Raw genomic sequence first — 12,373 nt, 5'->3', positions numbered from 1 at the left:
CAATTGCATTACTAGCCTAAGACTGCTGCTAAATCATGACTGCACAATCATCAGTCATGCAATGTGAGACTGCACTGAGGCCCTTATGCAAAATACAACACGCACAATGCACATAAAGGCAGGTAACAACGATAGTATGTACTACTGAACCCCACAAAATGCATGCTAAACAGAAGAGTATTTATAACAAATTTTCCAAAATTAGCTAGAAATATTAAAATATTTACAGTACCACTCCAAACCTAAAACTGTATTAATAAACAATAATTTAAAATCGTTTATAACCATACCTGGCTGGGGTTCATCTGAGAATGTGTATTGATTAAAGAGGAGAAGGAGGCAAGAAGGAAAGAAAGAAATAGGTTATGCTTAAATCAATTAATAATCAACATAAATACAAATTCTGGCTACATGTGAGCTTTTAGATCTTTTTCATGATTTTTGAAGTTAGAAATTTCAAAGAAAATATTAAGGACTGAATCACATTTCACCTGAACTTAAAGCATACAATGCTTTTGTGAATGTGTTCAGGAACACGAAGCTCAATCCCATATTGTTATATAAAAACCTATATTGAAGTCAGTGGAAGTTACATCAGAGTTCAAAGCACAAGACTGGACACGGCTAATGAATTTATCAGTAATCATCATGGTCTCCTTTCACTGCAAGCAAGTTCCACTTAGTAATTTGAGCTCTAATTTCAGCGCGCTTACAATTTCTGCTAGGAATGTTGCTGCACTAAATACAGCACGCTGAATATTCCATTTCTTTCTGAAGCGGTAGCACATAGCAGGCTATAGTAGATGCTTGAACAGTAACTTACTGCACAATGGGGATTCGTCAGCTCCGTTAGGACAATCGGCAGAATTATCACATACTTTGCTCAGATTCACACAGATACTGTGACCTGGACATTGCCACTGCCAGCTGGGGCACCGGAAGGGCTGAGTTGGACAATCTCTCTCATCGCTCATATCCCTGCAGTCATTGTCACCATCACAGATCCATGCGCGATGGACACAGTTGCCATTATCACAGCGGAAAAGCGATGGAAGACAGGTCCTGGCAGGGCATCTGTGATGTTCGTCTGAGCCATCTGCACAGTCGAGATGGCCATCACATTCCCAATTAGCAGGAACACAATTGCCGTCTGATTGACACTGGAATTCATTCTGGTGGCACATCCCTGGTGGTCTTGTAGCTAAAACAGTGACATTCAACAGTTCAGAAGCTGCTTCAATTTTATACAGAGAAGCAAAATCACTACATTCAGTTGACCACTTGCATAAGTAGTTACAATACTAGTAAGAAATGTCTCGCTTTTACATCAGGCCATGGAATCACAGTCAGACAATCTACATGACATTTCAGAATCTGTCCAATTTAACTCCTACTTTATAATATGGTGAACAAGGCAATTTAATTATTGTTATATTTTGAGCAAGCACATATTGATATGTACGTGCCAAAAGCAACGTGAAATTGCTCCCTGAAACTAGTTTTCACTGCCCTGGATTGCAACATTTTAACTAACTTAAATATAAAAAAAAAGTCAAGGAAAAGTTTCAATCTAACTCTTATGGATACAAGATTTTCAGTTTTCTAGATGAATAGATTTCCTAATTTTACTTTTAAATCCTGAGACTGAGATGCTGAGGAAAACAAAACATTAGAGCTGAAACAAATGCAAACTCTACTTTTTGCCAGACAAATCTACTCGAGCTGGAACCTACTGTGCTTGAAATTTCTGCTCCGAAAAACAATTTATAGACAAGTTTCCCTAAAACAAACTTCAAGGTTTTAAGGACAGTAGTGACAATTATTTGATATAGCAGATAAAGAAAATTTTCAGAAGCATCACCTAATAACCGAAGCCTTTCTTTCAGCATCAAGATACTTACGACAATCGGTCTCATCTGAGTGATCGTTACAGTCAAAAACACCATCACACTGGTAGTAAGTGCTGATACACTGGTCTCCACTTAGACATTTAAACTGTGTGGCACTGCAGTTATAAACTACAAAATATTTAAAAAAAAAAAAAATTATTTCTTTTACAAAGCTAGACTGCATCCAATTTTTTACAGATGCCCAAGTCAGATATGATAACAGGAGTCCAAGTTCCACTGAAGACCATGACTGCCTGGGGACACAGAAAATGCGGTGACCTTGGAATCTACAGAAAACAGAGGAAAGAGATTTCAGCACTCTGCAACCAGCCTAGGGATCAAAGGGCTTACCAAAATGCTACAACAAGCATCATGAACAGGGTTAATTTATGGATAGGCTTATTATGCATTCTGCTATCTTGGAGCTGGTAATATGAGGTCACCAAAGAGCTCTGAGGGGGCAAGACTGAGGAAACAATAAAGAGGCATTCAACAACCAAAGTTACACTTACTGCAGTCATGCTCATCAGCACCATCTATACAGTCTTTGTCTCCATCGCAGACATAGAATGGGTCAATACAGCGATGGTCTGGACACTGAAACTGCCTGGGTTCACAAGTACCTGTGAAAGCTATTAAGAAAGACAATAAACACAGATGTGTTTCTTTTCTCTCTTCCAAAATCAGCATAATACTGAGACACTAGAAAGACACTATCACTAACTTGCAGCATGCAATGCAGCAACTGGAAATCACAAACTACAAGCACTAATACATTAGTATCAGGTAATTGTTCATTCATATGTAGGCTTGGACTCATGCAAAAAAACAACCCAGAAGATTTGACTTAGCAGTAAATAAGGCTAAAGAAAGCATATAGAGAAACTACTGTCCTATTTCTGGTAAAATCTTCCAGACTAGATTAGCTGATTATACCATTAATCATTACTGAGATCACTCATGAAATAAGTGCTTAGAACATCTAAGCTTTAGCTGCTTTTTGCTGTAAATTGCAGTGGATAATATTATGCAGCACCATGATTATAATCATCACAGCTGCTCCTTTTTATTTGTTTTCATTATTTTTCTGTATTCTACTTGGCTCTGGTAGTTCAAATTACATGAGTTTTCCATGTCTTATGGACAGTTGTGATACTCACTGCAGTTTTTTTCATCTGACCCGTCACCACAGTCATTATCAGTATCACAGAGCCAGATCCTAGGAATACATCTTCTGTTATCACAGGTGAACAGGGTTGCAGGGCATGAAGTGGGTCCTTGTGTAGGACAATGCAATTCATCGCTGCCATCAAAACAGTCATTATGTTTATCGCAACGCCAGCGACCTGGAATACACTGTCCACTGGCACAGGTAAAAGCCGATGAAGCACAAGTATTGTCTAAAGAAAAAACAAAACAGGAGGATGCTTTGTAAAGATTTCTATAACTTGCCTTCCCTGCCAGAATATTCAGTACATTTAGTATACTTACAGAACATCTAAAATATACATCAAATCCTAAAATGCACATTGCTTAAAATGAAAACATTTGTCATGCTAACATGCTGCAGAACTGAACAGAATACAGATAAGCTTTTTTTAAACTGTGAGAATCAATTAAAAAAATAAATTGTTAAGCACTTCAAAACAATCTAAAAAATAACCTCAAGTAACCATTTGCTTTATATTTTCTTTTTCCCAACAGACATTCTAGCTATTCTAAAACAGCCCATTAATAAGAAATAGTTTCTATCTTAGTCAAACTAGTTAGCCCTATGCATTAAGCAACAAATATTATCAATATATCCAATTTTCTTGTTTGTGATTTAAAAGAAAGAATTAACTCTAAAGAAAAAAGCACCAAATATGTAATAAAAGCCACGAACTTTTCAATATCTTATCAACTATAATTATCTCACTGTTCTCTCATTTTACTTGATCAACAAAATATTTTGTGTAAGACTTCTTACAGTAAAACCATGAAATGAACCACTGTGCTTTTCATCCACTTCACTGAAAAAATCCAGATGTAACAAATAGTTCAGAAGTGCCCAAATGTAATGAAAACCATAAAGTTTCTATTCAGATGTTAAATGAAATAAAATGTGCTGCTCTAGTCTTAGAGGAAGGTTAGACAATGCATATGGGTCTGTTATTTTTCTTACGGAGCTATTTTTTAAATGTCTCCATCTTTATTACAATGGTTAGTTACTCCCCATGCATCAAAATAAGTGATATTCCAATATCTTTCAAATTTCACAAAAAAAATAAGAATAAAAACAACTTTTTTCTTTAGAAGATAAATTTTTGTTACTCTGTAAATTGAATTTTGAGAACTAATGAGATATTAATATTTTTGTGTACTCTTTAGGTGGCCAGTGTTGGGTCTCATATTCCCATGAGTTATCCAAATAATTTCCACAGAAACTAATTTCCCAGGTAGATTCCAGGATTTATGCACAGATGCAACCATAAAAAATTGGGGTTTATTCCAACGAAATCAGACAGAAATCAGACACCAAACTTTCTGAACTGCAAACAACAAATACTTACTGTAAATTACAAGGGTTTACTTACTTAAAGAACCACAGTTTTGTTCATCACTGTTATCATGGCAATCATCAACACCATCACACTGATAGTATTGAGGCACACATCTTCCATTACCACAGGAAAACGAGTAGGAGCCACACTGCAAAGTGGGGGGCTCATTGGATGGATCTTCAACACATGTCAGCTGATTTGAAGCCAGCTTCATGCCATAAGGACAACCACAAACTCTCTGAAAATTTGGTACTGGGAAGCAGAAATGGCTGCAGTCTCCATTGGGATTTGTTCCTCTATTACAGTAGTTAGAGCCTTAAAAAGTGATAGAGAAGATCGCTGTATACACTACTGATAACAGCTTGGGAACTACTAAAGATTCATAGTAACTGTAAAAGACTGTTTTACAAAAAAAGATGCCATAGCAAATCTTGATTTTGCATCCACTGCAAAACAGAGTCAAGTTCACTGACAGTAACAGCAGTAGTAAGTCACAATAGCAAGTCTCTTATTCTATATACTCTTAATTGACACAAATGTTTACGGAAGCCAGTTAGAAACTTATGCACAGTGATTACTTAAAGAATAGTATTTTGACTAATAAACAGTTCACTTTAACTAAAACTTCTACCAGAAAAAGAGAAATATACGGTTGTAATTGGTGATACAATTACACAAAATACAATGGAATCATCATTTCATTTTACAAAGCTATTAAATAAAGTAACAGAAGTGGTGGAGGAAAACTGCCTAGAGTCACAAAACAGTGAAAGTCATGTGTGATTGCAAGTGTCTGTGCTGCCTCCCCTGCGCATCAGCTATGATTCAGTAAAGTCATTTCTAAAATTGAGAGTGGAAACCTGCTGTCTTGGTATTTTGTCTCTTATTCCCTGTTTCATGTCTTTCACCTGTACAATAAAAGAGCTCACCTATTTGGGAATGAGCATCGTATGCTTTAACATGCATAATGTTACTAATGCCTCTCCTAATAATAGTCATTTCTCCTCCATCAGACTTCCTCACTCGAACTATTGCACCAAGTCTCCAATCAGTGAAATAGGCATAACCTGTTTGAAAGACATTTAACATATAACAATTACAGACCAATACGACATAACAGATCAAGCATCATGAGAAAAAAACTGCAAGGCTTTTAATTTATTAATTTTTCGTAACTGTTTCATGAAAAAGTCAAAAGGACTTTTATCACTAAAGCAGTCAAAGCAAGTCCTTCCGTCATAGGACTTAGAAACACGTAACTTAGAAACACAAGCCCTCTCAGATTTCGATTGAGATAGAACGGACTCAACTGACACGTAAAATTCCAAGGCAATTTTAAAAGTCATTGATTAAGAAAACTTTCCAGAAAATTTTACAATATCGTAGATATTGAAGATATTTTTTACACAAAATCAAAATAGGTCACATGCTGACATCTTTCTAGGCACACAACATAAATCCAGTCATAAACTCTACATATATTTGATAAAATCCTGAAATTGTTGATCATCTCTAGGGAGGCGATTTATCTTGTCTGTCCAGCATGAGTAGCCCACCTTGGAAGTTGTAATTAGTACAGCACATCTGCCTCGTTGCACTAAAAGAGTTACCTGATCTGCCTCAAATTATTTAAACACAAATATACATAAAACAGTCCTAAAAATAAGCAACAAATACTAAATACATATTTTAGAGAAACTTTCAACAGTGCTTTTTATAGGAAAAGCAGTATAGCAAAGACCATGTTATCTCACATATTCACAGATCATCATCAAAAAAAAAAAATCTGTGATATAACAGATAATATTTTTCAATGCCAGACTTACCTCCAAAAATAGTAAGGCCAAAAGGGTGAGTCATCTGAGAAATACGTTCGAGAGTCCGTCTGTCCAGCCCATCAAAGGTGCTGTGCTCAATTTTATCAAAAAAGGCATCCACCCAGTACAGCCTTAGAGAACTAGAAATAACCAAAATGTGGTATCTCTTAAAATGACATTATGGCCATTAGGAAGCACTAACATTTTCTCAAATAATCATCTTAAGCCAGACAACCCCACAAGAGGCTATCGGGGTGTGTAGGGAGAGATTTTGAGAAAATCTGATGTTTTACAGGCTTTTCAACACATTGAAAAACAAGGTCTTCAATATGAAAGTACCAGTGCACACATTTTGACACAATTCCTTTTTTTTAATCCCTAACAGTTTAAAGGAAGAAACACATTTGCTCAAAAAGCTTCTCTGTCTTCTGTGCTGCCCTTACCTCCAGTCAATGGCCAGGCCATTAGGCCATCCCAGCGTTGTATTCACAATTGGCAAGGCATGGGATCCATCACTCCAGGCCCTCATGATTTTAGCAGGACGGAACCAATCTGTCCAGAATATATACCTGAAAGGACACATGTCAGAAGACACATAAACCCAATGATTTAACACAATTAAACAGAGCAAACATTTGAACAGCTTTGACATTCTTCTTTGTATCACGTCTTCACATACATTAAAAAAAATATAATTTTATGTTGACCCTTTCCTCAATCGGTAGTGGTACCAATGATTAATATTTATTCTGCATACAACAGCTTCCCAAATATAGTGGTTTGTCCCTTTAGACATAAAATATCCATAACTGTTAAAACTGTTAAGGATTTCATTCAAGTACTGATAGGGAGAAAGAATCAAGCGAAAGTGCATCTTCCAGGCAATACTTACAAGTAAGCATGAATATTACAAAGAATTTTCTCCTGATCCTTTTGACTTATGCCAATAGTCAAAAAGTTGAAGCTAGTGTTAAATAAATTTACAAAGCAGCAAATAAAAAAGGTTGGGATACACAAGAATCCAAGTTCAACACTATTCTTACAAGATTACTTCCAAAATAGTATATTTGGTTACTAAACATGAAAATTCAATATCCAATAATTAAGAAATACAGTAGTATGACAGTAGGAAGCTGAACCATGCTGTGAAAGAAACATTATTTTGGCATGGCCAAATAACACAGAGTATTGAATTAAGTTAAGCATTTCCAACAAAGAGAAGCATGGCTTCATTTTACATACACAGAATCACATATTGTAAGGTCTATATGAAATACAGCCAGTAGTATCCAATATGTTTCAAATAAAGAAATTCAGATAGAAGAAAATAAAAAAAGCAAGGTTAGCATCCTGGGAACTGAAAGAATATTAAAAATAATTTAGAAAACTTTCAATGCTGAGACATAGCTTTCTAATCTGAGTGATACAAAGAAACAAAGTTCTTTTGCCTGTTTATCAACACACAGAAGTAAAAGGAAAAAAAAAATTTGAAGATAATTCTTTTGAGTGCTGCTTTCATGTGCAATCTGTATCACTTTGCCCTTTCCTTCAGTTGCTGAATCCTAGGCCAGAATAAAACAAACAAAATAAAGACAAGAGAGCTGAAAAGAGATGGTATTTTGGAAAAAAACATAAAATCAAACAGAAATCCAGAATGAGAATCTAACCTCACTAATTCTGCTTAACCCATAAGTTTGTTCATATAGTTTCAAGTAAGAATCAAAGCTATACTTACCCAATAACAGGATGAACCACTATTGATCGAGGATTATTTAAATTCTGAACGATAGCTCTCCTAGATTTATCTGCCAGCCTCATCACACTAATGCTCCTGTATCGAGGGTCTGTCCAGTACAGATTCTTTGAGATCCAGTCAAAGGCCAAATCTTCAACACTTTCCACTCTATTAGCCGTCAGGATTTCTCTTCCTAGAATTTATAACACACGTAATGATTGTAAATGTTTAGGATCAGAGGAAATAACATGAATGCGATATTCAGTTCACAAAACTAGTGGTTTCCCTTGGTAAAAATGCTGCTTCTGTGCTACTTAATACAAAGGCCAATAAGCGAGGGGAGGGCAAGGCCTTTGCTCCAGGTGAAGGAGGAGTTCAGAGTTTGTTCAGAGGCACAAACCCAAAAGATAAAGACTAGCCGAAGACGAGACAAAAATCGGTCACTAAGTTTACACCGAGAGGAGTTTTATGAATGAAGGTCAGTAAGGTCAGTGCAGAAAGGACAACCCGCTCAGCAGTCAGACCTCACCCGGTCTTTGCACAGTCCTGCTCAGCTGTGGTCTGCCCTGACTCTGACCCAAGGAAGCAAGCAGCTCAGAAGACCATATGCTGACTTAATGTATATTTGATCATAGTTATAAATTGGAGAGAAACATTCTTCACACTACCACAAATACAACTTCCAAAAATCTCTTTTTCTGTATTACAGTACCATAATGAATATCCTGCTCTCCAGCTAGAGACATTAAAAAGAGAAACTCAGTTTCCTACTACTGAAAGGCATATTGGTCTGCACAACCAGCCTGGTGACGACAAACACTAGTTGTGAGAAGTGCTACAAATAGCTCACTCCCAAAGAGATTCAGCAAGTTTGTCATAAAACAGGAGACTTAATGAGCTTGATGATTTAGAACATTTTTGACAAATATTTTCCAGATTACTGGGCTGACACCGAGATTTATCTGTATAACTCACAATGTGACTTCGTGTGCTTCTTTTTAGAAATATATATTCTACTCTCCTTACCACAATTACTCTACAGTTCCTAAGAATGATTCTCACCTGAACCATCGGTTTTCTGTTTATAGATCATGTCTTTACTTGTATCTGAAAAAAAAATGGTCTCATCCTGAGCACAAAAGTCAATTCCAACAAAGTATGAAGGGCTCCCTGTTACAGGTATGATCACATCTTCCTGGGTAGAAAGATTGAATGGGATTCCCCGCACTGCCATCTGGGATGAAAACAGCAGGAACTGCTGCACAGCTGCAGAAGAAAAGATCAGACACAGTCTTCACTTATTCATAAGGTGAGACAATTGAGCATTAATTTATTGTAAAGCTTTATTTTCCTTTGGCAACACTAATAGCCTGGAAATAGAAAAAAGAAGAAGAAAATAGGAATTTAAATATAGACACACCTAAAAACTGAAGAACAAAACCAAAACCCAACCCAGAATATTATATTATGCGGTCGGGTATTCTTCTTCCATTGTTACTGTGGTCCTAAGACACCTTTACAGAAAAGATTATCCCTATGTAAGTAGAAACCATCTTCTGTGCTCACCTCTTTAGAATAATCTATTGAAAAACAATTCACAGGCTTTGTGGTGCCACCATATAACCAGACCATACCCGAGCTAGCCAGATAAATGCATGACCAAATAGTAGAACTATAGACAACATATCTGGCCTAATTTGCCAGTAGATACACAAGGTAAACCCTCCCATGAATGACAATTCTGCACTCAAACAGGAAGCAGCAGATTGTTGATGGAAGCACACAGCTCCAAAACTGAATCTCTTATTCTTGCTATATGTGTTCAGAGGGAGAAGATCAACCTGATCTGTGCATTACTGCATAGGAAAGCAGGCTTATTTGTTCAAAATAACATGAAATCTGCATATCAGCAAGCACCATGCTTGATTTCAGGATTAAGAGCTTAATCATACAGTTGTCCACATATATTCCATATCTAACTCTCTTAAAATGCTTATAAAAGGTGGTGAGTTCAAGTTGTTGTGGTTTGAAATTAACATCAGCAGAAATGACTATATTTAAAGCTGTCAACAAGAGTCGTAATGGAAAAACATGAAGTCCTTGGCATATTGAACCACAAAGCTATTGAAGAGAGGAAGAACGTTCTAGAAATAACTGAAGAGCTAATGGAATAGTGCTATTTCCAACAATCATACAGCATTTTCTTACCAACACAATGTCGTCCATCTATGTGTAGATCAAAGCCCAGTGTACATCTACAACGATAACCTAGTCCATCATTATCTGTTTTGTGGCTCAGCACACAGATCTGTTCACATCCCCCATTATTACTTCCACAAGGATTTCTTACTGGAAAACGATACAGACAGGATCACAACTTCATCTGTTAACCTAATGGTATAATTATCTTGATTTTTTTCAAAAACCACAATAAATCACGTGGACTCCGTGGGAATTACATCACATGGAAATCATACACCACCAGTTCAACCCTAGAATGCACCAAAATCACATCAGAGCTACCCAGCAGTCAAGGTATTCAGCTCTGTACAGAGATACTCAGCACACACCACTGAGGCCAGAATCTGGGCTACCAATTTTTGCATAAAGATCTACTTCAGAATTATACCTTGCAGAATTCATTCACACTGGTAGCCTTTTCCATCTGCACCCTCATTGCAGTGTTGAGGAAAAAAAAAAAATCCCAAACACCAATACGGCTCATAAGCACAAGTTTGACTCTTCCAAATATCGATCGATTTAATAAGACCCCCCACTCTTATATGTTGCATTTGACAGTACATCAGCTACAGGAGCTCGATGAAACCAGTGTGGTAAAAACCGATCCAGTTCTACAACATAAACTATTAATTATTAGTTCTTTACAGCAAAATAACAGTCTGTCATAATTTTTTGGTAAGATAGTTCCTAAACCTCCCTTAACAATTGAATTGCTGTCTTACCATATGGCTGCCGGGCAGCATGGTAAACTGTCACTCCATAAGGTCTCAATGAAGACTGGTAGATCACTTGAGGGTTAGATTCTGAAAACTTGTTAGCTTTCACCACTGCCATTTTGGTCCAATCAGTGAAATAAACATTGTGTTCAAATAAAGTGATTCCATATGGGTGAGGAATCAGCGAGCCTCCATGAGCTATTGTTCTCCTGTTATAAAGAGGGTATTAAAATGACTTACAAAATATCTAGAAAATAACTTTATTAACAGAGGAAAGGACATAGGATTATTACCTCATTCACTAGCTCTTGATTCTACATAGAAGCTGCCAAAGTACAAATGAAAAAGACTGAATGAACTGAAGAGATGAAGCTAAACATACAAGGTATATAAACATAAAAGACACAGCAGTGAAAACAGAGCAACCAAAGTGTTAGCAATTTCCAAGAAAACATAGCCAGTAAAGACGATGGCTCGAAAATGTAGGAAAAGGTTCATAACTACTGAGAGAACACTAAAGAAAGAGGCCAAACAGAGGAAATCAAAGACATCTGTAGCAATTTGAAATACTCAAGGAAGCTTGAATCTTAAAAAGAAAAAAAATATGGCTGCAACAGCAAGATATTGTGACAATATTTTTCTGGATAAATACTAGGAGATAAAGAGAGACCTCAAGTCCTCACATAATGCATAACAATAATCCTACAATATTATTTTCATAGAGTCATGAAGGAAGGTCTACAAAATCAGACGAATTCTACAGCTCTAACAGTTTGTCGGGTGATTGAGGTTCATGCTGTAGGCACACAAGATGTGACACAAGTGGACAGTAAGCTGTTTTTTAACATTCCCCATAGACTATGCCATTGCCTCTTGCCTACTTGCACAACATTACAAGATTTTTGGTGTTGCTGTGAGTGATAAGTTTTTCTCTCCAAAACCCAAAGATCTCACTAAACACAGTCTTGTCTTGCTAAACCCTGATAAAGGAGCAAAGATACCAGCATTATTTTTATAATTTTGTTAGTGAAAAAATACATTGAGCAATAAACCTGTCAAACAAGCAGAGGGCTGTTTTTCAAGTCAATATGTAGGAGGCATGCTAAAGGGGACCATTTCTTTCTTGTGCTTGAGCAACGGAGACTAATCGCAGATGCAGAGATAAGCGGGCTTCTAAACACTACACAACAAGACACAGTCCCATGCAAACTCAAGGACTCCTTTCTTGCATGCTGTGATACAGTTTCCCCAGCATCATAGTAGGGTGAGTAATGACTTCATTTCTGACAGCAAAGATCTATAAAATGTATGAAGAGCACTTAATACTCATTACACAAAGAGGTGTGTTGGATTGGAATATTTCAAATAAACTCATTCATGAAAAAGATGTAAAGAAATTATGATGGAAGACAATGCTTTTAACTCAAAAATA

The 12,373-nt window shown here is 36.6% G+C and overlaps 1 protein-coding gene across 1 annotated transcript in view; it reads right to left on the bottom strand.

The window, feature by feature from the left end:
• LRP2 (LDL receptor related protein 2) overlaps nt 1-12,373 on the bottom strand; it is a 118,996-nt gene that overhangs the window by 66,950 nt on the left and 39,673 nt on the right. Inside the window, exons 14-26 of the mRNA XM_065638288.1 lie at nt 10,948-11,150; nt 10,193-10,333; nt 9,047-9,250; nt 7,985-8,177; nt 6,693-6,818; nt 6,259-6,389; nt 5,362-5,499; nt 4,466-4,747; nt 3,050-3,289; nt 2,402-2,521; nt 1,902-2,018; nt 824-1,201; nt 291-305 (exon numbers count right to left, since the gene is read on the bottom strand). Coding sequence (XP_065494360.1) covers nt 291-305; nt 824-1,201; nt 1,902-2,018; nt 2,402-2,521; nt 3,050-3,289; nt 4,466-4,747; nt 5,362-5,499; nt 6,259-6,389; nt 6,693-6,818; nt 7,985-8,177; nt 9,047-9,250; nt 10,193-10,333; nt 10,948-11,150 — 2,288 coding nt within the window. The remainder of the gene's footprint in view (nt 1-290; nt 306-823; nt 1,202-1,901; nt 2,019-2,401; nt 2,522-3,049; nt 3,290-4,465; nt 4,748-5,361; nt 5,500-6,258; nt 6,390-6,692; nt 6,819-7,984; nt 8,178-9,046; nt 9,251-10,192; nt 10,334-10,947; nt 11,151-12,373) is intronic.

Source organism: Caloenas nicobarica, chromosome 6 (genome assembly GCF_036013445.1).
Source record: "Caloenas nicobarica isolate bCalNic1 chromosome 6, bCalNic1.hap1, whole genome shotgun sequence".
In the NCBI taxonomy this organism is placed as follows: Eukaryota; Metazoa; Chordata; class Aves; order Columbiformes; family Columbidae; genus Caloenas; species Caloenas nicobarica.
Note: the sequence above shows the minus strand (reverse complement) of the source record. Positions and strands in the feature narration are given on the sequence as shown.